Source organism: Uranotaenia lowii, chromosome 1 (genome assembly GCF_029784155.1).
Source record: "Uranotaenia lowii strain MFRU-FL chromosome 1, ASM2978415v1, whole genome shotgun sequence".
NCBI classification, from domain to species: domain Eukaryota; kingdom Metazoa; phylum Arthropoda; class Insecta; order Diptera; family Culicidae; genus Uranotaenia; species Uranotaenia lowii.
In genome coordinates this window covers 98,825,703-98,853,300 of record NC_073691.1, presented here as the reverse complement: position 1 = coordinate 98,853,300, position 27,598 = coordinate 98,825,703, and the positions used below count along the sequence as shown (strand labels likewise).

At 35.8% G+C, this 27,598-nt stretch overlaps 1 protein-coding gene and 1 long non-coding RNA gene across 7 annotated transcripts in view; one reads left to right on the top strand and one right to left on the bottom strand.

Annotated features, from left to right (window-relative positions):
* Window positions 1-727: 727 nt before the first annotated feature.
* LOC129744964 (uncharacterized) lies at window positions 728-7,228 on the top strand. Of its 4 annotated transcripts, none has more exons than XR_008737050.1 (6): window positions 728-2,477; window positions 2,539-2,835; window positions 2,894-3,114; window positions 3,208-4,657; window positions 6,347-6,533; window positions 6,597-7,228. It is a non-coding gene; the product is annotated as an uncharacterized LOC129744964 (long non-coding RNA). The 4 variants fall into 4 exon arrangements; XR_008737053.1 differs by having other exon boundaries at window positions 730-2,835; window positions 3,208-4,472; window positions 4,538-4,657; XR_008737049.1 differs by having other exon boundaries at window positions 731-2,835.
* Window positions 7,229-21,409: 14,181 nt separating this feature from the next.
* LOC129744740 (transcription elongation factor SPT6) overlaps window positions 21,410-27,598 on the bottom strand; it is a 119,666-nt gene continuing 113,477 nt past the window's right edge. For all 3 annotated transcript variants that reach the window (XM_055737446.1, XM_055737438.1, XM_055737429.1), the window contains 3 exons: window positions 22,330-22,463; window positions 21,922-22,256; window positions 21,410-21,860 (listed from right to left, as the gene is read on the bottom strand). In XM_055737446.1, coding sequence (XP_055593421.1) covers window positions 21,629-21,860; window positions 21,922-22,256; window positions 22,330-22,463 — 701 coding nt within the window. In that variant the 3' untranslated portion in view covers window positions 21,410-21,628. The remainder of the gene's footprint in view (window positions 21,861-21,921; window positions 22,257-22,329; window positions 22,464-27,598) is intronic.

Below are 27,598 nucleotides of genomic sequence, written 5' to 3'. Positions count from 1 at the left end.
TCTAGGACCAATTTTGATTGTTTTTTGAATCCACACAATCGTAGCATTTACCTCCCCTACCGGCTGCCGATAAAACACACAGGGTTTTGAAATTTCATTGATTGATCCAGCTGATACACCGGAATCCGCTGCTCCTGTATCACCTGCGCCTCGCTATCCGGAAACTTTCTTCCGAAGAAAATCTAGCGACACTCAAATATACAATTAAAATTTCAATCCGATCCCGGAATCTTATGTTTGTTTATCAAATTGTTCTTTTATTCCTCATTTTCTTTTTTTTTTTTTCATCGCTTTCAACTTGACATTTTGAAAGCCGCAAGGAGGCTTTGACATTTCCTTAGAATATCAACAGGGCTTCAAAGCCATAAAGCAGCAGAAGAAACTTATATACGGCTAATTTCACTGCTTTATTCTCACAATGCTAACTAGCATTTAAAAACATACTTTACGGCTATTAGACACTCAAGTGCTGCTATATATCCATATTTCGGCTTATAAAAGTGCTTAATGGTTTGTTGGGGAGTTACTTATTCACTTTAAATAAATCTCATTGCAGCATCTTGATCAGAGCACTCTCCGGTCATTGTAAACTCAACTATCACATGCACAACATTCAGCGTGCTGAATCTCCAGTATGTGGTAGTTGTGAATCAGATGTGGAAGATCCCTTCCATCTTATATGTAACTGTCCCTCATTTGCCAGACTACGTTTTCGTACTCTGGGATCTTACGCTTTAAGCGAATCTGAGTTTAAGAAATTAAACTTAAAAAACATTCTATCATTCCTTACCGAATGTAGAAAAGAGCTTTAATGCTAATAATCCCTAGTGGAAAGGCTTTATGCCATCTTAAATAGATTGAATTTATTTCTTCCTTTTATAGGTTTTTCAGGTTTCTCAGGTAAATGATGAAATCTTGGATAAAAAAAAGGCTAGGCACAATTTTCCCGTATGTTTGGATAACGTGCCGCTATTAAGCCTACACCCATTCTGATACCTGAAAGCGTATCGCCAAATGAGAAAATTTTTCACCCTTCCGTCCATCGAAACAATCCGAAAATGGCTGTCTAGGTTGGAGGTGACCGAAGGATTTTCGACAACGGTGCTTCATCTTCTTAAAATTAAGGTTTCCAACCTTCCTGAAGAAGAACGAATTGTCACAATTTTTCTAGATGAAATGTGTGTGGCAAAACGAATAACGTATATGGCAAACGCGAAACCAGACTATTTCCTCGGTTTTGAAACTAAAGTCGGTAGGGAGCCCACCAAGATCGATGGAATGGCCAACCAAGCTTTAACTTTCATGGTTAAATCCATGAGGAGTGGATTTAAGCAAGCTTTTGGATATTTTTTTAATTCTACTTCATGCCATTCGACACGGCTAGTCAAAATAGTTAGAAAAGCCATAAGACTGATTAGTGAAACCGGACTTATAGTAAAATTAATAGTGACAGATCAAAATGCTTCGAACAGAGCTATGTTTTGCAAGTTTTCAGAAAGTAGCAATACAATGGATTCCTGGACATTCTAACATCTTAGGGAATGATAGAGCTGACATTGCTGCCAAAATGGCTAAAATGAAAAATTATGTTGAACCCTTCGGTCTTACCTTAGGAGATGCGCTTTTAACACAAAAAAACGAAATAATTAACGAATGGAATAAGAATTACAAAATAATATCCCAAGAAAAAGGAATAAAACACTTCACAATTATGCCTAACATTCATACCAAACCATGGTTTCATAATATGTTTTTCAACACCAACACGACAGTACAAATATCAAGGATAAGAACATTCCATACTGCAACAAAGGATCGTCTCCAAAACTGGGGTCTAATTAGCTCCAACCTGTGCGACCACTGTGGGGTGATCGAAGACCTCGATCATCTCCTTTTTGATTGCACAAAGTTCACCACTCACCGTACAGTCTACCATTTTCTTGAAAATAAAAATAGCTTCCTAAAAATGTTAGAAAGAAAACAATATAGTGAGTATAAACTCTTCGCAGATTATTTGGATGAAGTAAAGATAAATGTTTGAACCTGTAAAGTTAAGATTTTAATATGATTGTTTACTAAACTTCACTCAAATGATATTTTGACCGCGTAACGTATAATTGTCAATCGACATAAAACTCAACACCATTGGCTTTATGGAACACCCATGGTCCGTGCCAAAAATAAAAAACGGAAAAAAAAAGAGCTACACGGACAAAACAAAACTACCCACTTGACTACTCACTACTGGGTTGATTCACATTAAGCCCAAAGTAAGTAGTTTTGGGTGGGTAGTTTTAATCTACTTGAGGCTTTTTGTAAAAGTACCCACTCACTAGGTACCATTTTTTCCTCTATATTGTCCGCCATTTTCTTCTATAGAATAGACGCGTCTGGCAGAAGTTCGAGTGAAAGTTTAGGTCGCAGCTTAGCGAAATCAAAATCTTCTCCGCTAAATCCGAGGTTTGAAGACAAGTACGGTAAGCATTTAATTTTTCTATAAATTTAAAACACATCATCATTGAATTTCTTTTTTTGTAGATGCTGCAGAAAAATCCGCCACCAGGAATTATGAATGGTGCAACCGGATCCTTCACCCTAAGTCTTGCCAACGACAGCCCCAGCAGCCAGCCAAAGTTACATGCCTCAATGCAGGAGCCTTTCCGGTATCTGTTAATTCCTGTGGGGATCGACAAAAGCTGCAACAGCATGACTCCTTCAGAAAATGGCAGGGAAATGTGAATTTCATGTAACGATCAGGATGAGATGATCGGAAGCGGCATCGGTATTCCTCCCAGTAACTCCCGCAATCATAAGGATTCCTCTCATCGACATTGGGTGATTTTTTATATTGTTTTTTTCTTAGGAAGTGCACTTATAGATGTTTATTTTTCAGCCAACCAAAAAAAACCCGATGAGACCGGCGAATGGATTTGTACGGATGGGAGGGCGAAGATTGAAGGCCAATCATCAGCTCAGCGGGAAAATCTCAAGGGGACTATATATTCAACGCCGTAGCTGCATAACGGTTCTGAATTGGAGCAGAGTAATGGTTTGTCATGATCCGAATCGTGAGGAATCCTCGATCAACTTTATGAAATCCATTCGTGATTCAAGGTAAGTTAATTTGATTTACTATTTCATTTACTTGATGTTCCATGTCCACCAATCGATTTTACGACTTACCGGATTGGTTCTTTTTTGTTACAGGAACTGACAGTTGTGATGAATGTAAGGAACTTGTTCGAACGATCCGTCAGTCACGATCCGACATACTTCGAATTAACAAGTTCGGAGTTGCTCATCGAAAAGGAAGTGAAAAAGAATTTTAAAAAATATGACCATGTACGAAAAAATTGAAATAAATGTATTATTTGATGAAAAACTCCTCATAAAACAACCTTTTGACCTTAATATCTGAATTCCACGTCTAAAAGCATAAAAGCATGAATTTTGCAATTTTTCAAATTTTTCCCATAAATTAACCAAGTACGTCATTTTCACCCACTGGGACCTTAAAGCACAACTACCTACTTTTAGGTTGTTGTGCTTTAACCTACTAGTAAGTTCCTGCACTGAAGTGACGATTTACGTCAAAAGTACCTAGAGTGGGTTGTTTTTTCTGTCCGTGTATGTTTAAAAAATTTGGCGTAACAATAAAAAAAACCTTGGTTCTCGTTTGAAAATAAACGGATTTTTTGTGCAAACGACGCACCACATCTGTTGAAATCGTCCAGAAACAATTTACTGCGACATAACGCAGTTTTCGGTGGTGTAATATGTCAATTTCAACACATAATAGATTTCTACCTGGGGGAGGAAGACTGAATAAAAAAAGAAAAAAAACTTTCAAACGTCAAATTTCTCTCATCAATCTACCGACCAGTGCGAAGGTTTAAAATTTTACTTTCTTATTGCGGAAATTGCACCTATTTAGACTCCTGTGCAAATAATTTCCACGCAGAAATATTTTCGCACTGACGCACACATACACAGAAAAAAATAATGACTATTACGTGTCATTGAAAACGATGACCTGTTAAATAAAACGGCCTGTAATTAAAAAAACATGGAGCTTAAAATGTAAATCTTTGAATTTTACAGTAAATGTCCTGTAACAAAAAAGAGCATGACATTTGCCGCAATTTTACTGGCCAAAAATAATTACGTGCCAGATAAATTACGCGTCGTCCAATAATTCTCAATTCCACACAGAATTAAAGTGTGACTGGCATCCCAGTTAGGTATAAAAACGGTTTATGTCGGAACAATCGGAAAAACTCTACCAGTTACGGGCCGTTTAACTACGCAGTGGTGGTCGAAAATGCAGCGAAGGAAACCCGGATTAGCACCAAACTGCGAGCAGCGGGCTTACCGGAAGCAGAAAGTTGTCGTGAAGATGATGGTCGCATTGTGGCGTATGTGGCGTAAGTGTATGAGAACGATTTAAACAACAAACTCAAAAATTAAGGAAGGTAATTATTGAAATATTTATCAATCCGTTGTAATATTTTTTAAATTTTATTATTATCTTTCATAGTTTCAACTTTTGGAAATAAACAAAAAATCGACCATCACTCAGAACGATAAGGCCCGAGAAGACATGGTGCTGCACAACAACGAAATAATTTTTTTCCTAAAATATCCAGCTCGATAATCGGTAAGTGGGAATTACTAACATGTAATTTGAAACCTAACATGCATTTTACAAACTTCATTCGAAAGCGGTTCGTTTATTGCATTTCCATCATTTTCCAAAGAAATATTTTTTCAATACATCAGTCGTTTGATTCTTCGGAACACCAACAGTAATTGTAATTGTTCTTAATAGATTAAACTTTAGCTCAACGAAACAAAATCATAATTGGGGTCAACGAAATGATGAATCTTAATTCAGTCGCAATGAAAGCAGTTGAAAATATAAAAAAAATCACTTACCGACTACATTCCCATTTTAAAATTTTCCTTTGTCGATCTGGAATAGTTCTAAGGAACAAGTTTTTCGAAACCCTGCTAATCGATAACCGTTGAAAACATTACTGTTCGTTTTACGTTCATTTTCAGTCTCCTTTTTTTAAGATGATAACTGGAAACGCGATAATTTCTGTAGTTATAAATATATTTTAAAGGATATAATTTATCACCAAGTCTTACCTCAGGCTTAAGGAAATTTCGTTGTGGGATTAGCCAGAAAAATCAACACAAATTAAAACATTCTTAATTCACAGTTTATTACGAAAATTTAATTAAAATTTGAGCGAATCAACCCTTTTTTCTTTGCTTTTTGTTGGCTATAGGACCTTTAAAAAACACAAAAACAAACAAAGTAAAAATGAATATGTTTAAACAAAAAAAAAAATCCCATCGAAAAGGCTTTTTTTCTGAATTAAGGGAATCAACAAAGTATATGGAATATGTAAAAAGGTAATGAAGAAACTTTAGGGACACTTTAGAAGTAACTTAAAATAAATTGAAAAATAAAATAAGGTTTTTCAATTAGGTCATTCTACGGTTTTGTAAATAGACTAGAAATTTATCACCATCTCTATAGAATGGTAGATTATTGCTTTTTTCACCAAAATTATGCCATGGTTGAAGGTATTACCGAAAATATTTAAATTAGCACAAAGTCAGATTATTTTCTTAAATGAAATTCCATATCAATTTTTTTAAAATGAAAATGTGTTTTTGCTCATATAACCTCTCGTAATGTTTTTTTAGAGCTTTTAAGCCTCTAACCTTCTTCTTCTCCTCTTTATGGCGAGCTAAAACAGCTAAACTGCCAAAAAGCCTCTAACCAACACATGACAGAGAAGTAAAATGACACACCTTTAAATTGCACTCTCTGCGTACGTTAAAACTCCTCACGATAAAACCCTTATTCTCAAGTTTGTGTTCAGTCCCATTTTGCTCTTCCGTTACAAAATGAGTTTTCAAAAATTTTATCGAATTTTTATTTTATTTTGCCTAGAAAAGTTTCCAAAAAATTATTATCCAAGGTTTATAATTTATTGTTTTGATTTTTCTCTAACCTATAACTCAGGACTAACAATTCGTGGAGGCCGAAATTCACATAGCAACATAGGCTTGTATCAAACAAGATTACTTAGGGGATTAAGCTTCCCATATTTGGATATTGCTTATTTTCAGTGATGTTTACATTTTCCTACGAGATTGTTTTGGATTTTTTTTATTAATTCATAGTTGAATATTTAGATAATTTGTTTCTTTTTTCTGGATTATGGTTGACTTGGTGGGTATTTGGAAGTCAGCGCATTTTGTTTTTCTTAGATAAATTACAGAAACAATGATTTCAGAAGATCATCTAAATATTCTCTTTCATTTTCAGATTTAACTTGATTCAACAACTATAAATAGGATTTACAAACAGATTGTCAAGCTAATGACTGAGCATTGTGAGAGCGCTTATTGAAGGGGATCTGAATATCACAACAGTTTCTAAAATTGTGGAGGATCATCTGGCTATCGAACTGATATCCAAACCGCAACACACCGGTGACGATATTGTAACTCTGGTAAGGTGGTAAATTTGTTACCAAGTTGATTGCGTTTTGTAATGTTATTCCTTTTGCTTTTAGACTGCCTTCAGAATCTAACGTACCCCCTTTATGAGGACATCACATCAGTTGTATTGTAACCCAAGAACAGAAGACGTTATTTTTAAAGGATCCGATTATTCGCAAATTTCTTTTTTGTTCAGCTTGCCGATCTCGTTTGAAGGCTGATGATTCGGGAGTAATGGAAACATTATCCATGGAAGAAGTTTTTGTGTTGCGGGAGAAAACCGTGGTTTTGAACTTCATGCATGCTCGTTCTTCCAGAACAGGTTTGAGCAAGAACGAATCCATCATGCGTTGAGGACATTTTGAAGAAAGGAATGTTGCCGGTTATTTTCGGTTGTGATGTTCCGAATACTGCTGATCGCCCTAATAAGGGTTTGGATTTTAACCAATTGTTAGCTAACATTCCCTTTTTATGTTCAAGAAATTGAAAACAGTTAGCATGTACCGATGCATAGAAAATTCTCGATCGTGGAAATCATTAAAACTGACGTTTATCAGAACAAACATCATTGGTAGTGGCCGCAGGTTACTGGAGGATGGAACAAGATTCGTGATAGTGTAAATTGTGTAGGTGTAGAATTGATTTGATTTTGCATGTATTTAGTGAGTGGATTTCATTGTAAATAAATGTTCTTATAAAGGCAAATATCCGTGTTTTCATATTGCAAAAAATCTAATGCCCATTATCTGATTTGGTTAATTTTGTAATCTTAATTAAAACTATTTTCAAAAAACCATTCACAAATCGAACCTAAAAAAATAAATGAATCAAAATTTTACAGTACTGTAATTTCAAAGCAGCCTGTAAAATAATATGCTCTTGTAAAAATAAATGCCGCGTGATTTTTTTTTCGTCCTGTAAAATTACGGTAAATGTCCTGCTCCTTTTTGTTACAGGATATTTGCCGTAATTTTACAGCAATTAATTTTTTCTGTGTAGACAACCTGTGTCAGTTTTTCAAATCAGCCGTTGCTCGCTTCTGATTTTCGAATCACGTTTTCAAACGGCATAATCGTTATTGTTTTGGCGAAAATTATTATGAAATGCGAACCAAGGAGTTTAATAACGAAAATTTACCGATCAACAAATGAAAAGAAACGAACAGAAAACAGATTGCCTGACAATTTTTACTGACACACCAGTCGCAATTGTTTATAATTCAATTTTATCCAAAGATGTAAAGAATATCGATATGTGTCATTTTCTATGTATAGGTCTGGGAGCAGAGTTTACTGCGCGCAAATTATTTGCACGGGGGTCTAAATAGGTGCAATCTGCGCAGTTTGTTAAAGACGGCAACGGTGCGTATGAAAGTTGATTTTTAAAATCACGTTCAGCTTTTGCATATATTTCATACGCTTCAGCTGAAAGCACACGTTTCCATATACGAAAGGCATTTCTCGTCACACGTTTTGCCTCTGACAGCTCATCGTCCCAGTAAGGCTGTGGGATTCTGTTCTCCAGCAGAGGTCTCCTTTCAGGTGTAGATTGAAGAAGAGCTCGCCAGATTTTGTCGAAAAAGATTTCAAACGATGGTGGTGTTGGCATATCGATAATTGCGGATTCAACAAGTTCAGCAAAATTCTCCCAGTTTGTTTTTCGTATGTTGATTCCCGTATGCGATTCTGATGATCCTGTTGCGTTCCATTGGACTACTATTGGGAAGTGATCGCTTCCGTTTGGATCGTCTAAAACTTGCCAGTCAAAGCACAAACTAAGATCTGATGAAACAAGCGTGATATCGATAGCGCCCCACGACCTGTTAACATCATACCTAGTTGGCTGACCGTTGTTTAGAACCACTAGATTTGCTGCTTCAATTGCCTGGTACAACCGATGACCACGTGTATTCTCGCTTTCAAAGTTGGAGAACGTTTTGTGATTCCTGTGACAGCGCCACTACTTTAACCACGCTTTGGAGAATGGCCAGGAAATTTACTGGTCGCAGTAGTTCGAATAGTAATCAGTGCATACCCGAAAATGTCATTAATCAACTAATGGAGAAATTAGCGCCTGCAACAGCTAGGAAACCGACCCCGGTATTTCAAAGCTGTGTATGTTGCGATCCATCAACAACTCGTATCTCGTTGAATGACATGAAAGCAGTTTTGAAGACTGGGAAGGATTCTAGTCCTGGCGTAGATGGTATTCCATATTCCGTAATTGCGAATTTACCTGTAATAGCTGAGCGTCAACTTCTTTTAATATACAATCATATTTTCAACACTGGTTGCATTCCTACTATTTGGAAAACCTTCAAAATAGTAGCTATTCCCAAGTCTGGACAACAACCAAATTCGGTCAATAACATTCGTCCGATTGCACTAGCGTCTTGTTTTCGCAAAATCTACGAATTGATTGTCAAAGATAGACTGGAGCATTATATAGAAAGCAAATTGTTATTCCCAGACCAAATCAATGGTTTTAGAAAGGGTCGTGGAACGATGGATGCCCTTCTACCATTGGTCAACAATGCTTCCGATGCTTTGACGAAAATGGAACATATTGTCCTATGCAGCTTAGACATAAAAAGTGCCTATGACAATGTGGAAATCGACATTCTTATAAGTGAACTTAGAGCCATGACTGTACCAGAATGCATTGTGAGTAGCATTTTCTTTCTGTTTGAGGAAAGAATTCTTCATGCTTGTACTGATTCTCAAACCATCTCTCGAACAACATGGAAAGGTTTGCCTCAAGGCTCCCCACTCAGCCCAATATGTTTTAACGTTGTGATTAGCCGAGCAATACGATCTGTTCCTGCTGGAGTAATCAAAATTAATTACGCTGATGATACAACCCTCGCTGTCCGAGGATCATCACTCAATCAAAGCTGTGGAAGACTGCAAACAGCTGTTGATTCTTTTGCTGTCCAAATTGAAGCTTTGGGTTTGGAGTTATCTCCTGCAAAGTGTAAATGCTTACTTATTTCGAGAAATCAGAATGAACTGCCACCTGAAATTCGTATAGAAGGAAGCACAGTGCAATACGTCAGATCCTTGAAACTTCTCGGCATGCATTTCACAAGAAACATGTCATGGTCCTGCCACATTCAAGAAATCAAGAAACGAGTTACCCCATATTTGAACTTTTTACGAAGCATTTCTGGGCAATATTGGGGAGCACATCCTTCATCCATGATAACCATCTTTAAAACCTGTATCCGATCGATAGTAGATTACGGCTGTATTTTCATGAATGACATCACACAAAAAGATGCACTAATTTTGGACAGAATCCAGTGGGCTGCTATTCGTACATGCTTGGGATCCACCAAAACAACACACACGGGCTCACTTGAAGTTGTTGCTGGTTTGATGCCTCTTAGAAATAGAAGAGAGATGATGATTATAAGGTTTGTAAATAAAAGAGCTTCCTTGGCAAGCTGGAACCAACAATACGTGGTTCCCGTTCTAAGCTCTGGAAATGTAATCAATGGTCTTCATAGAGCAATCATAAAGCATAACAGTTTCTTTCCAATCACAACTCTACGAAATCTCCCGTGCTTTTTGTTTGACTCAAATGTGCGGAAAATGGATATTTCGGTTGATACAACGGTTCGAAGATTGCTAGCAGAACCTCATGAAGAATCCACCTCGGAGATAGTATCCAGATACTTGGGAGAAAAGTACAGCAACGCAAACTATCTTGCAACTGATGGTTCAAAGGATATTACGGCAACTGGTTTTGCAGTGGTGAATCATTTTGGTGATCGAATTGCCAGAATCAAAATTCCAGCGCAATCGTCGATTTACATGGCTGAGCTTCTTGCTATAAGAGAAGCTGTGAAAAACATTCTTCATTCGCCTACCGGTGAATATGTAGTTGTGTCAGACAGTCTAAGTTGTCTTTCAAGTCTTCAAAGAAAAAACATTAAACTTCCAAATCCTGTAGCGTGGTACGAAATTAAAGAGGCCATCCAGCAAATAGAATTGTTGGGTTCTCAGGTTCATTTTCTATGGGTACCATCTCATCGAGGTATATCCATCAATGAATCAGCTGATCAGGAGGCAAAATTGGCTTGCATCGATGGATCTCCAGGAGACTATCAGTTCACAACCTTCGATATTGTGTATCCTGCACGACAAATGGTGTTGCAATCCTGGCAATATGCTTGGAATACTGGAAACAAAGGGCGCTTTTGCTTTGCAATTTGTTCACGAGTTACTTTACAACCATGGTTCTACTCGTCGGATATGAATAGAAGGCAGATTGTTATCCTGTCCAAACTGATCACGAACCATTCCAGGATTCCCGCTCATCTTGCTCGGAATAACATCATCACAAATGCAACCTGTACGTGTGGTGAAGGTTTAGCAGATCCAAACCACATTATTTTCCTATGCAGCCTGTATGAAACACATCGTAGACCACTTTGGAGAAGCTTAATTGACAAACGTATGGTTCCGGATTTAGAAATTATTCTGAAAAACAAAGACTTTGGTTTATATAAAGTGATAGCCGATTTTATTGTAACATGTAACATAGATGTTTAAAACCTTTTATATTTTAACAACACTTGGCCGGTTATGTAATTAGAGGTAAAGCCAATAAATAGTTAAGGAAAAAAAAAAAAAAAAAAAAAAAAAAAGTTGATTTTTTGGTAGAAATAATTTGAAGTTACTGAACTCTGATGTTGGTCCTTTTTTCATATAGTCCCTTTTCAACTTTTAGCACATGATAGTTTATATAAAGAATGTGATGGTGTTAGTGAGTGCGGAATTGTTATCTGTCAAATCAGATTCTCTCAATAGTCTAAAAATTCATGCAATTGGCAATATTTGGTGATTTTTAATAAAACTTGTTTGATGCTGAAAAGCACTTGTTTTGCATAAAACAATGATTTAATTACGTTTTGTTTTGCTCTGGCAAATTCTTGCATGATCAGGCGTATTGAGTCGTTCAAATTTCGTCAAAGTTTTGAAGCTAATAAATAAAAATGGTTTGATTAATGATTGTTCTAAAAATATAGCTAAATCTAAATTTAGCACCTAATCAACTTAGTTACATGACTCGCTACACGAAACTGATCATCTTAAGTTAAAATTTGAACGATTACAAATCTTTTCAACAATTGCTGGCTTTTTGCCGAACAGTAAAAAAACGATACAGAAAACGATACAGCAAATTTCAGTCTTCCTCCCCCAGATCTCTACAACGAGGATATAAAGTATATTCCTATAGGACTGTTCCACGCCTTAAGGAAGCACACATTCACATGTTCCCTTTTGGAGAAATGAGAGTCAATTTGGCTGCCCAAACTCTCAGCGAGTCAGTAAGTGCTGGTATACATACATTTGTACAAACAGGAAAACTTCCCAAAACTCATTTGAGTACTGCGCGCTATTGCGAGTACTTTGATAAGCTTTTCGACATAGCTAACTCTTCAACATTTTGCGACACTAAGGTAATAAATTCAATTTTCATTCATAAGGATAACCACATAAATTTTTAAAAATCGCTTTTACAGGTTTTCAAAAAACCGCTTCAAAAAGGATCTCCACACCAAGGTTGCCGAAATCACAGAAAAATCTGTAATTTCACAGAATTTTGAGCAAATTTTCATCACAGAATCTGTGTCACAGAACACAGAATTTTGAAATTTTCACAGATTTCACAGAATTTTTGAATTTTGAATGAATTTCCGAAAATATATTTTTTTTGGACAATATCAAATTCAGATTTCTTACTTTGAATTAGAAAGGTATGATAAGATTGGTAATGGTAATTCATTTTACCAAACTAAAATGTGAAAAAGACCCCATTTATTATGAATTTTCTATGAAATTCCAGGAAATAGCATCACAGAAATCCATCACAGAATTTTTGGGTAAAATCACAGAAAGTCAGAATTTTTTTTCTCAAAAACACAGAAGTTTTTTCGGCAACCTTGCTCCACACTGGAGTTTTCTTTCCATGATGAAAAAAAAGTTACGTCAACTAAGATTTATTCCAAGGGCTTGTGGTGATCTGGATAGGGTAAAAACTGAAAGCTTAAAATTGCTAAGCTTAAAACTGATTAATTTCATATTTATGGTCTTTATTTTTATTATATATTTTAGGAAAACCAGTTTCCCCTACTAGCCTCTCGATCTCAAAAACCTTACTTTATCGATGGATGGCTACAGTACATTTCAGTACTCGAAAAGCTTTTCAAAGATTTGAGGAGTAATTATGGTTTTTCTTTTCTAAGAACCCGAAATCTATCTCAGGATTGCCTGGAACACCATTTTTCCATCATTCGATGGAAAAATGCTAATAACAAACACCCTGACCCAAGTAAATTTGCATCTGCATATAAATCAATAGTCGTCAACCAAATCGTTGCTCCTAAAAAGCTAGGTAATGTCTCAGCTGATTTGAGTAACTATTTTCTAGACTCAAAAACTTTAATGCAAATACCGTTGGTTTCTTCAAAACGGAACTATAGACCACGGAAGGGTCGAAGAAAAAGCCGCACAATTACTACAACTGCGCTAAAAAGATCTGTCGAACCAAGCTTTGATGTGAACCACGAAAATAGTATTTACTACACAGCTGGTTGGGTGTATTCTAAAATACGACATAAGGACTGCATCCAACGCGTGGCAGCAGGTGTATTTTCTTTATAAACACTAAAAAGTTCGATGAAAATTCGAATCTTAAGAAACCCGGCAACAACATGTTTAGATTTGCAAACAAAATAGTCAGCCTGATGGAAAAAAAATTTGATAATTTTTTAAAAGAATCAACGATAGCAGTTAAACAAAAGCTGATCGATACTCTTTTCTGGCCATATAGGAACGGCGATATCATTTACGACGCACTGTGTATTCCCTTCCCAACATCGTGGCAGATAAGTACTTTAACATGCTTATTAAAGCTAAACTTCAAAGTTTAAATTCGCGATTCACCGATGCCGACAGAAGAAAACGACGTTACGATAATAATTCTAAAACCGATCAGAAACGCCAGCGATTGAATATCGTGTAGCTTTTTAGAAACGTATGAATGAAGACAATAAATTCATGAAAGGTTGGTACAAACTGCATTTATATTCGTGCAACTTCAATCACTTTCGGCAGGAATTTAGACAGAAATGTTTTTGCTTTCAGGTTGGATTTACATAATTGGCATTTCAAGATCCGGATTGTGAAGATGTGCACTCATCATTAATCGTATCAGTATCATCTTTGGGACTTGCTATTCATCCAGTTTCGTCAGTAAATTTCTTGTATTCGTTGTATTATTCGTTTCGTTCTATTCCAATAGAACTGAAATCTTTTTGTCCGGGAAGTTGAATACTGCTATAAAGCCCGGTTTACAGTTCTTGTGAACTCGAACTCGAACGTGAACGTGAACTCACCACAGTGAAAAAATATTCCGCAGTGAAATGTCAAATCGGTCAAATCTTCAAAATTAGTAAGAGGTTTGTTCAACTGCGGGTAGAAATTGGTTTCGATCGGAAAATGACAGATCATTCAACCAATGTTTTGATCGAATGATTTCATAAATTTTCATAATTATTTCCATACCTTTTCTGAAACACACATTTGAACAAAGCGGAATCTATTTTTTTTATTTCAATGGAATCTGGCCATTCGATGATCTTCATTTACATTTATTCGTTGAGAAGCTCTTCCAACAGGTACATTTATTCGTCGAGAAACTCTTCCAACAGGTGCAATTAAATGATGCCCAAGCGGGTTTTAAAGTTTAAAAAAAAATATCGTATGCGTTTCATTTCAAACTCGTAGTATTTTAAGCCTTTAATTGCCTTCAAATGTGCTTACAAATTAAATTTTTTATGAAGCAAAAATTTTTCCGTCATCGGTGAAATTTTTTTCAGAATGCACATTGCCATTCGGACGTGAAAATGAACGCGGAATTTATATTCACCACTCTTGTTCGTTTTCCGTTTTCACGTTCGCTCAGTGCGCTTACACTTCGAGCGGAATGTCAGTGAACGCGGAAAAAATATTCCGCAGAGAAAATCGGGGGAATTGAAATAAAATTAAGATTAAAGGGCTTTGAACAAGGAAATCAGTTCAAAAATAATCGTTCAACCATTCCGCATCTATTCCACCTAGTTTCGCAGCCATGAAATGCAGCATAGTCGAGTTTTTGAAGAATATAAGTTTTTTCATTTTCACGTTCGAAAGAACTGTAAATGCACCTTAAGTAGGCGAGGAGTGAGCGGGGCTCTCAATGAGTTTGTTTATTTTTTGCTCAGCTTTTCTGTGGTTTGTTGGTAAACAAACTTGATGAGTTCCGCACAGTTGCATAGCCTAAATAGCCAAAATGGCTGAATCGGGAATTCGATATTCGGTAACACATCCTGTATATATACACACCTTGATCCAAACTACAACAAGAACTACCCATTGATACCAACCAGAAAAAAAAAACAAACCACCCGCTGATCAACCACGACTTACACCCAAAATAATTTGCACGTAGCGGCTACGTGAAAAACTACATAATTTTTATCCAATTGATTTTCACGTAGCTCCTACGATTAAAACATGTCAACACGCCCCTAATAAGAATTGGTACTTCATGAATGTCATCTAAAATTTACGTGAATTTAAGATCGTTGCAACTTGGTTGGAAGGTGGAAGTTACGTGAAATAAATTTAGTGTTGAGGTGTTGTTTTAATCAGTTCTATTGTTCCTTTTACTTATTAATACTATTTTAAATCATTTTAAATAAAATATCAACCATAAATTTACGTAAAATTGTTTATTCTGCATGCACATTATGATATTAGGCACATATTCACATGAGACTAACCATTAACTAAACACTCACTATAATAAAAAAAAACACCAAAGTCTACCTGTGACCGACTTCTGGGTCGTAGCTGTTACGGGGTACTGGTCGCGGAATATTTCTCCAGAGACTGTAAGTTGCCATATTGCATCCGTATTCACTGCTGCTGTTACTAATCGTAGAAATAGGGTGGCTGTGCCTGTAAGGTTATAGTAAAAAGTTAAAAATGGATATGATTTCGCCTCCTGCAACCTTAACTTACCGGTAGACACATCCGTGGACCACCAGTTTTGCCACCTCCGACCTCCCAGGAGCCCTAAATGCCTTGGTTCTCCAGCCGCTGCAGGGTTGTGGCACATTAAAACTTAAAAAATCAGCAAGAAAACAATATTCTTTTTCTAAAACTTCGCGTAAAGTTTGTGGGGACAGAAGTAAACAAAGACTGAGGAATGGTCGAGTACTGCAGCCATGGGTCGTTTTTCTTCTTATAAGAATCGCGTGCTTCACGATCGTTAAAAAAAGCCTAAAACGGATTTCAAATCATCCACATAGACTTTACGTGAATTTCATGAATCGTCTATGTGGAAGGAAACAAGTTATGACACAATCACATAAAATCGATAGGACGCAACAAAGTCTTCGTTTACGTGAAAAATCCCGTAGAAAAAATTTCTAAATTATTTTGGGTGTACAAAATCTATTTTGATTCCAATGTTTACATTGATAGAGTGTGGATGTTCTTTTTTTTAACGTGGAGATTTTATTAAATTTTAAGATTTTAAATTGTTGTCGTGTCAATAGTCATTAAGGAAAACTGTGATATACAATCTGTGATAAATTCACAAGTGATAAATCTGGTGACCGTATTAAGATGAGTGGCAAGGATGCTGCTCCTGATGGAGCAGCATCAATACATAACCTGACGCAACCATTGGGAACTGCTGAATCATCGGACAGGATGGAGGACGAAAATATGGAATTAGCGACAACAACCAAAGAAGGACCCGGAAAGACTACCGAAAATATTTATAAAAATTATTATTACCAGAACGGAGACTGTCGACCATATCGGGTAATAGTGGAAAACACGGATACAGAAAGAAGGAAAGTAACGAACAGGCTGCAAGTAGGTATCTTACTTCATCAAAACGGGTTCGATAAATCCATCGACGACATCCGAAAGACTGCGAAGAATAAGGTAACAGTATATGTAGGAAATATCAAAGACGCAAACAGACTAGCTAACTGCCAAAATCTGAACCTGCAAGGATACAAATCGTACATTCCTAAGCAATTTGTAACGGTGACAGGTGTAATTTCCGGAATTCCACTGGAATTACAAGAAGATGAAGTCAAGAGTTTTATGAAGGCTAAGGTTGAAATAGATTCCGTATTTAGAATGCATAGAATGAAAGATAAGAAAAAGGAACCTACTTATAAAATGGGTGTAGTTTTTCGAAGCAACACTTTACCGACTGACGTCAGCATATATTCTGTGATACATAGGGTACAACCTTACATAAGAAAACCGATTATTTGTTTTAAATGTTTGCGTTATAACCACTTGTCCAAAAACTGTAAAGAAAAGAAAGAAAAATGTATGAATTGTGCTACAGAACACTCACAAGAAAATCTATGTAATATTTTAAAGTGTATGTACTGTTTTAATGCTAATCATAAGACCACTGACAAAGTATGTCCACGATGGAAAAAGGAGAATGACATTCAAGCGATAATGGCAAAAAAATGTTTAACATATCAAGAGGCGAAGCAATATTTTGAAATTCCAACTGAAAACTTTTTTGATGTTTTAAGAACGACAGAAGATTATCCTACTCCAGCAGAAGCATACTCTAAAGTAGCAGCAAATGGCAAAAATTTTCCTCAGCACTTACAACAAAATCGCAAGGAGTGGAGCTATGATGACAAAAGAAATAGAACAAGAAAAGAAAACAGAACACCAAACCAATCACATGTAGATGTAGAAATTGTACCTGGAGTAGCCAGTATTTTGGGACTAAACCAGAAGGAATTTACAAAGAAGAGAAAGATGGAAGAAGAAAAAGAAGAGCCAATAGGTATAGGGTTGTTCAATAAATATAGAGCAGGAGAGTTAGAAAGATTTAAAAAAGAAATAGAGGAATCTGTTAAAAAACAATCATTCGAAGAATGGAAACAAATAATATCATCAATAAACATAAAATTAGAAGCTATTGTAAAATCGCACGGAAAAACAGGAGGAGACATATCAGCTTGTATCATGGGTGAGCTAAATAAAATGGTGGGATCCCCGGGAGACAAATAACTGTACCGGCGATTTCAAAACATTACAAGCAAACATCCAAAGTCTATACAGGAATAAAAACGAACTAACACACGAACTTTACACCCAAAACTACGACGCAGCACTACTTTCTGAAATATGGGCAAAACCAGATCAACTTTTAACAGAACGATGGAACATACAGGGTTACCATCGTCTTCTTGCTCCTCGTGCCGATGGCTTTGGGGGCGTGGGAATTTTCCTAAAGGAAGAATTCCAGTTTGACCACATTCAACTGTCAACATCAGATAACTTTGAAACACTTGGGCTATCAATTTCAACGTTAGACCTTGCTTTAGTTGTTGTATATGTCAACCCAAGAATAACAATTACTAACTTAGAAACAGCAATCACAACACTTTTCAATGAAATAGCTAGATTCGGAAAAGTATTAATAGGAGGCGACTTCAACAGCCACAATGTGTCATGGGGATGTCAAGACACAAACAGCAAGGGAAAGGTAGTACATGATGCCATCATCGGTTCAAACTTGATGTTATTAAACACTGGATCAATTACTTTTCTTCCCCCAGTCACTAACCAAAATTCTAGTGCAATTGATTTGACATTATGCTCTACAAACATGTTCGATATGGCTGAATGGAAAGTTTTGGAGAAAAATTTCGGCGGAAGCGGTCATCTCATTATCGAAACTTGCCTCGATATGAGTGTCAGGCGTAAACAAAAATATTACTACGACAAGCGAAAAATTTCAGATGAAATGGCACTTATTAAACATTGGGAATTCAATGACCTGAAAGACCTCTCCAAACTCTCACAGGACATAACTAAAAAACACAAAAAAATAAATAATTACACACCAAAATACTACTGGAGCTCAGAGTTGTCTGATCTCTATAAACAAAAACAAAATTCTCTTCGAGAATACAACAGATGCAGCAGTAGTGAAAACTTAATCAAATGGAAAAAAACTTCAGCAATATTTCTTAAATCTAAAATAAAGCATATTAAAGAAAAAATGATAGAGCTCTCTGGGTCTATAGATCCAAGGAATCCACGAGAAAACTGGAAACTTGTCAGAAGATTAAAATTCCTCCCCGTTACAAACCCTAAAAACAACCCTATCAATAACAACAAAGACATGGCTTTAAAATTCCTTACCAACAATTTTGGTCCATCAAATTTCAAAGAACCTCTTCCACCTGATAATAATACAAGAACAACAATACTTACCTTCCAACAATGGAAAAAATTCCTTAAGAATAAATCCCCAACATCATCACCAGGTACTGACTACATAAACTACGGTGCATTGAAAGATTTAGATTTACAATCAGCTACAAAAATTATTGAATTACTAAACGAAATGTGGCACAAAGGCTTATTAGACAATCATCTAAAGGAAATAAAGATAGTTCCGATTTTAAAAACAAACAAACCACCAAATGAAGTTAATTCAAGTCGACCGATCGCGCTTTTGCCAACGGTAGTAAAAATTTTAAATGCAGCAGTTCTTGAAGATATACAACAAACGTGTGAAAGAAACAATATCATACCAAATCTATCATTCGGTTTTCGTAAGGGAATGTCTACAGAGCATTGTATAACTTTTGCAACAAATCTAATCAAAGCAGCACGTAGAGCAAACTATACAACGATTGGAGTTTTCTTCGATTTCTCTAATGCGTTTAATACCGTGGACATTGAAAAGTTATACAGTTTAATGCTAACGAATGGATTCAACAAAGATACATGTACATGGGTATATAACTTCCTTAATAACCGGAAAACTTTGGTCTTTACCCAACAAGGAATTGTCAGTCAAATGATTTGTACAGGAGTTCCACAAGGAGATGTAATGTCACCTGTTCTTTTTAATATCTACACAGCCTCTTTACACAACACAAATCTCGACCCAGATGTAACAACTTTACAGTTTGCCGATGATTTTCTGAAAATCGTCAAAGCAAAGTCACTAGAATCAGCTGTAAGAAAAATGCAATCCGAAATAGACAACTTCATGGCCACAGCTACTGAGTTGGGTTTACGTCTTAATAGCTCAAAAACAAAAGCCATGCTATTTAAAGACAGTGATAAACAACTCTGCTTGACGATGGGAGGAGAAATTTTAGAGACAGTAAGAAGCTATAAATATTTGGGTATAACATTAGACCAAACGCTTAAATACGGTATGCACATTAAAACACTAAAACAAAAAGTATTGGACAAACAAAACATGCTTAAAATCATAAGCGGAATCAAATACGGTGGTACGCCAAGAGTAATGATGCTATATCACAAAGCTTTATACGGTAACTTTCTTAATTACGGAACTGTTATTTACGGTGGATCGCCAAAAAAATACTGTGATATGCTGGAAATCACAAATCGCCAATGTTTACGTATCGCTACAGGATGTACCAAAACCACACCTGTGAACACTCTTGCAGCCATAGCTGGTGAAGAACCATTAAAATTTAAACGGATCTATTTAACCAAAAAACGCATAGCCTTACATATCCATCGTAATGACTTAATAGCACAACAGCTATACTCCTTAGACCTTACAAATATCCAAAATGAAGTAAAATACACATTTATGGAAAGAATTTTCATTAAATATGTTCAAGAATTTCAAACTATTTACACACAAACTAAACCGGATATCGAACTGAAAGTTGAAATTCAAGACAATATGATTGGTTCAACAATGAGGAAAAAAGAAACTTCACCTACTGTATTGAAAAAACTCGCCATTGAAATGATAAATAATCATTATAGCCATTGTGATCAGTGGTATACTGATGCTTCCAAAATGATGAACAAATGTGGCATTGGAATATATGACGCGTCTTCCAACACAAAGATTAGTATCTCCTTAGCATATGAAGTGAATATCGCAACAGCAGAACTCCTAGCTATAAGAGTAGCTTTAGAACAAATTGACGAAGCTAGATCTGGAACAGTCATCTTCACGGATTCGCAGGCAGCCTGTAAAATTATAAAAAAGGATATTATCAACAAACAATTCGACCAAATAACTCACGACATATGTACGCTTGCAACAACAAAGAAGGTCAAAATTCAGTGGATCCCCTCTCATGTTGGCATTGACGGAAACGAAAATGCTGATATCCTCGCGAAACAAGGACTAGATGGACCAGTAATACTTCAAAACAAACTGCGACTTGAGGATGCATACAATAGATTCAAACAAGAAGCCCTGGAATCCACTAATGTATGGTATAGAAGTATGGCACAAGATGAAGGAAAAGGAGTCAAATTTTACGGGTTTCAGCCTAATTTCTCCACTAAACCCTGGTATTGGAACGTCGAATTCAACAATTTCCAAATTCGAACTTTAAACCGTTTAATCAGCGGACACGATTACTCTCCTTATTACTTGGGATTAATGAGGATTCGAGACACAAAGCTATGTGAATTATGTAACACGAATTTCACAACAGAACACGCACTCCTAAACTGCATTCAATTTAATCACATTAGAAATCATTATGATTGGAATCGATATTCCAATCTGATCGAAATGATTCAAAATTTTGATGAAGATAAACTAAGAGAAATCCTTAGTTTCCTAGAAAAAGCTCGAATGAAAATTTAAAAAGTCTAAGCATCAAAGTTGAATTGGAATAATAACAATAAAAAAAAGAGAACATCCCTAAACCAGGAAGCAAGAATACATCAAAAAAACCTTCGTAGTGGTGATATAGAGTATCAAACTCTCTGCCATTCTATCAGATCTATACATACATACATACATACAAAATCTATTTAAATTTTTTTAGAACATTTTATTGAAGTCGTTAAGCAAACTCGAGTCAGGACATGTCCTAAGGTTTTGCGAATAAAATAGGAGAGCCGCAACTCGTAGCAGTAACATAAATATCGCAACCGTTTCCTAGTGTTAACTAAGCTTCAGTTATCAAAATAAATTATGAACGTTAATCTGCTTAACACTTTAGAAAGAAAGTAACTGTTATGAGTAAGATTTACTCATCCCAAAGAGGAGTTGAATCCCCTAATGATGATACCACTTGAGCAGTCGGAGATTTTCTCGAAGATTTTTTATATTGCGGACTAGGCATCTGGTCACTATTACTTCTTGGAGGGTAAGAACGAGAAGTTAGTTTCTCTGATTTTCCTTGTAACCGAAATTGTTGCTGACGCGGGTTATGCTGGTGCTGACGTCGGGGTTTATCTTGAGGGGCATGGAAAGACGGCCTGTAACGAAAGCATAATTTAGATACACAATTTAACTAGTTAAAAGAAATAAAAAAATTACTTAGATTGCCCAATGTTACTACTTTTGACTTTATTACTCCATGCATCAGTTGCCTCATCCCAACAATCATCTTCATCGAGTAACGTTGTATTGGAACGACTCAAATTGTTTTCAGATGAATATGGCGACACTGTGCCGGGATCGTAAGGTGAAGCAGAGCTGTGATTATCGTATCTCTGCTTGGTACGAGATGGTATGGCGGAAGATCCAGGATGGACAAAAGAGCTATTCGAATGATGTGAAGGTGTATATGAGCCATATCTTGGAGTTTGAGACGAATGTGGAGTTTGATGATAAGGAGTCATGTATGGAGTTTGTCCACTTGGTGTATACGGCTGTATAACGAAAAAATAGTGAAGAAATTAAGATATCCGTTGATCGTCTCACAATTCATATGTATATACTTACAGTAGTAACGTAGTTGCTTGCGTTACTTATGTCTCCAGGCGTGTATCCATATCGGGGTGTATTATTAGCAGAATATGACGATGAATTCAACATTTGTGACGATGTCGTTTGAGAATTTTTTTGGAACGCATCATCTGAAAATAACAATAAGAGAAACAAAACTGTAGTTATTTCTACACTAGATTTATATTTATATCGGTTGGATTTTTTCTTTCCCATCGCGTTGAAAGGCTTTGTTTGTATAGTGAATTAGTTGTGGTAATGAGCCCGTCACCGGATGACCATCCTAACCGGACTGTTCCGGAATGGATGGATCCAAAAAAACATCCACGGACAATTTTTTACCTTGTGCTCAGAGGCCGTGGAGGAGCGAGTTTTCCGAAAAAACTCGTTCGTTATCGGAAGAACGATAGAACAACATGCTGGAAAAATCGAAGGAGCCTTTTTCAAGAAGAAGAATAAGCCATTTCCCCACTTGTCAAGCGAACAGCTGATTTCTCATGTTTACATTTTCTCGGCATATCGTGGTAGGGTAAAAATAACAACAACATTACGCATGTTCAATGACCAGATAGTAACGAAATAAAATAAGCAATGCAATTGAAATGATTTTGCAAGCGCACCTTGGTGAGGAGAATATACATTCATTATTTAATTAATTGTAAATTCATAACAAGTTGAGAAATGAAGGTATGTTGATGATTTTAAAGTTACCCTACCACAATCTGTCTCAGGAAATACTCTATAATTGGTACTTGTCAAAAATTTGAGGCTTAAATCAAGTTTGAAAGATTGCCACCTGCAAGCATCTTCTCGATGAAATTGATCGCCTCCCAAAATTAAATATTTGCAAATTTGTGATACGTTGCTCGGAAGTAGATGAAATGTCAGAGGAAGAACTTTAGAAGGAATTAGCATCGCAAGGAATTACTGAAGTTCGCAGAATAACGAAAAAACGTCAACAGGAGTAGTGCACATCAACACTGATTCTTACTATAAACTCGTCAATACTTTGGTCTCCTCCGTGTACGCACTCGTCCTTACTACCTACCCTTTACCGTTGCTCTGCAGAAACTGTTTGCTGTATGGTCATCCAAAAAGCCGCTGCCAGAATTCAAAAGCTAGTAATGTTTGCTCAGTCCAGCATGAAAGTGATAATTCTTTAGTGAATACACGGATAAAAAACTCTACATGTTGTTATCAAAATTCGTATGGTTGGCTCATCTATATCACATATTTTTGGTTGAACCCATAATATTGCTTTATCAACATCGAAAACTACAAAAAAACTAACGTTTATGGCAAGTTGATGTGGCTGTAGAGGATTCCTCAACCGCAAATCGCAAAACTAATTTAACAGCTAGTAGATTTGGCTATATTTTCCTAGTCTACGTTACACTATCTGATAGTTGATTTTCAAATATCACTGATGCTTGACTAGACCTCGAATTTCGTATGAACAAGCAGGTAAATTGTCAGACTTAGAGGAAAAAAGCCAGTATTTATTTCTAATGGAAGAAGTCGACAAACACGAAGCGGAAAGGTAAATATGATATGCATTTTTTCAGTTGATTTTCTTAATACAAAAACAATATTTTAATGTTTTCAGATACATATAGAGATGGTTTACTTGGCCCTCGAGGGCCAATCCGGAAGGTCGAATAAAAAACAGTCATGAACAAGATCATATCGCGTAAGTATTCTTAAGTTATTTGAAATTTCAGCACAATCATATTTTCCCTATAACTTTAATTTTCTTTCAGGGCGCCGGCTTTTCAATTTCCACCGAAAAAATTAACAGCATTTTGTTTCAGGGCCATGGCGGCTGCTCCCCCAGCAGAAGGAAAAAAATCAAACAGTGCAGCGGTCAAAATGAAAAATCATGCCACTGATCGTAATATAATTAATTAAAAAATAAATAACAATGCGTTTAATTAAAAACAACAATGAAAAACAATGCATTTTATCTGTTCAAATTAATTCAATTAATATTTTGAATCTACGATGTCTTACGTTCACGGGGAGCAGCATTTACAGTAGAAACAGCCATACGAATGAATGAATGAAAATTCCTGTTGGCTTCTTAGCATCGATGCGATCGCTAAATCAGCCATTTATTGCTGATCCACTCTTTTTTTCTATTTCTGCGATAGCTGATTTGGGCTCCCGTAGGGTACCACTGTAAAAAAAATTACAGTATTCAAGAAAAAAAATGAGCATTGTTCTACATAAGGATTATTTATCGACTGAAATTAAATCGGATGAACAAGCGGAAAACATTTAAAGATGATTTAATAAAAAGTTGTCAAACAAACATGTATACCAAATATTATTATCGGATTATCTATTGTTTATAAAACAAAAAATTGTGTTTGCCTTGAGCTTGGTCAATCAGCGGTCGAAATCACGGAAAAATGAATAATAAAAAAACTGTTTGCGATGGGGTCAATCAGCGGACAAATTCACGAAAAAAAAGAAAACGCTGTAGTTGTTTAAATAAGTTTAGAGTTCGACGACACGGTAGCGATCATTCATTGAATGTTGGATTTCGTGCTATGTTTTGCAGTCGGAGTTATCCGTATAAAGTTTAACTGAAAAGCGGTTAGCGTGTAGAAAACCGACAGATTTTATACTGATTTGACAGATCGCACAAGTTTCGCAGTTATGAGTGCGCAGTCCAATTTTTTGCGATGCGAATGGTATTATTTCCTATAATAGATCATTATCCGTACACAACTCCTTTTTTTAACTTCTCATATACGATTTGTTACATTTTAACGACAACATAATTGAATTCGACCAGCATATAAAGTATCAAAGACGCATTTATCGCATCAAAAATCTTCGTCATGCCAAATTCGTTAATTCTCAGGCTATGGAAAAATGTGTTTTCAATAGTGTTCATTATTTTTTGTTTTGTCTGGGATTTTAACGCTCGTAATTAATTCAATCTCAATGAATACTAAGAATAATAATATTTCATTCCGATGACTATATGTTTTGTCCTCTCTTGCAAAATAATGATTTGAAGATTGATTCAAGAATTTACTTCTTAACTTTTCAATGAAATTAGTGAGTAAGAGTGAATTTTTTAACTGTGTTTACTGCTCCGGCTAGTCTACCGCACGGAAGGCTACCGTCGCTCGATTAGAAATTTTCCCAGTAACCGCAATATCCTTTCGTGGCAAAGTATCATCTGATTGTTGGTTTGAACGTATTTTCGGGTCAGAACCAAACAACCATATTTATGTTCATGTAGACGCGTAAAATAACTGATAAATCTATATATTTTTCTCCGTGTGAGTGAGGAAAGGACAAATTTTAATGATGATCGTCGTGCGAGTACCCTCGCACAACAGAATCGCAAGCAAATACCCAAATGACCCCTTTTTCCTCTACCTTTCCCCTTCCTTCTCCTTCCGCTAGTCCCATTTTTGATATTAGTTTTAAGTGGAATCCTGGGCACATTAAAACTTGTAAAAGTTACGGCCTTAAACAAGTTAAAGTTAATGAATAAAAAAAACTTTTGTAGCAGTTTTCTGTGAATTCTCCAGACGTTTCATACACAGAAAAAAAATCTGAATCCTTAAAAGCACTGAAATTGAAAACCCTTAATATTACATGACATAGAACGCGATTTCATACTGTAAATTTCCGTCACTTATGATGCTTTTTTTATTTACATCATGTGTGATGTAATTTTACAGATTTTTTGGTAGTGTGTACGACGTATTGAAAGCTCACGCGAGATATATATTTTGCAATCAAGCATTCTCATGGCTGCGACATAAATTTCAGCGCTATGGTAGAGCGCAGACACCAGATACCCAGACTGATCAGAGTCGCTTGATTCCATACAACTACAAATCGCCCAGAATCATACGCCATATGACGGGGCATCGTGAAACCACTGTGCTTCATCAAGAAAAAAAATTACACTTGATCATTATCAAGCCAAATTGTCAAAAAGTGTCTTGATTGAATCACCTATTAGTATTTGAAATTCTATCTCACAAATTTTCACTATCGTTTTGGTCTTCAATGTTAAATGTTTACTCTAATTTACTGCATCATAATAAGAGATGAATGTTGTACAAACAATGACTGTTGATAGATTTAGATGAAAAAAAAAATACTAACGTTACGTTATAGTTACCGGTCCTTAGAACAGAGCCAATTAATTTTGGGATTCAGTTTTGATTCCGGCTGAGTGACAGCAAATATAATTGATAGCAATATTCACCACACTTATTTTCATCATATAATGAGAAGGCGACACCATCAGCATCCTCTAGCGGACAAAATGGAAGCACTAATTCGAGAAATTCGTCTTACTTATGAATAGCGTGTATTCCGACTCGATTTGATCAGGGATGCCAGTTATACTAAATGAAATTATTTGTTTCTATTCTTGCACCATAAAAATTTTAATGAATCAACAAACAAACAAAAAAGGGGTTTAAGAAAATATATCCATTCCATACTTGTAAATAATTCTGAACAAAATATGGAGCATAGTAATTACTTTCAATTTCATTCCTTATTTGATTGTTTCAAAAGATACATAGATTTGGATGCGCAAAAAGTGTTTTTTAAGAAAACAAATTTTAAATTAAATCGGTCAGAATAGAAAAAACTGCTGAACTGTTTATAAAAATTTTGCTCACTAATGATAGTTAAGGAAAAAAATATTTACGCATAAATATCGTAATTTTCTCTTTACTAGATGACGGGTGTCGCTTTTCAATTTGGCAAAAATGGGTTTTTTAAATGATTCGTATTAAAAGATGTTATTGTTATTGTCTCATGCAAGATGTTTCTTGTTAATATTTGAATATTTTCAAACCAATTGTTTTATCATTATCAAACTTTAAAGTTTGTTAGATCATTTATCAAATCCAGATCTTAGGTCGAAGGATATTATAACGAGCTTTTATCCAGCAATAACATGAAAATAATCTGCTTTAAATGTTTATAATTAATGAATTGATTAAAAAAATCAATGCTAACAAATGGTTTCCGAAGAGATGTGCTGGCTGTGATAGACTTGGACTACATGTTCGAAATATACCTTTCTCTAAAAGCTATTGGTCTTCGTCTATAATTCTTTTTATTTCCGTATTTCCCTATCTATCTTCTTTTTCCTTTAAAAGTGAACAGATAAAGGCACACAATTGTAATCAAACAAAACGAGTTTGGCTCCTTAAAGCCTAAAGGTATGAGCCGTTTCAAATAAAGAATTTACAAAAAAAAAATCGTTTCCGAAATG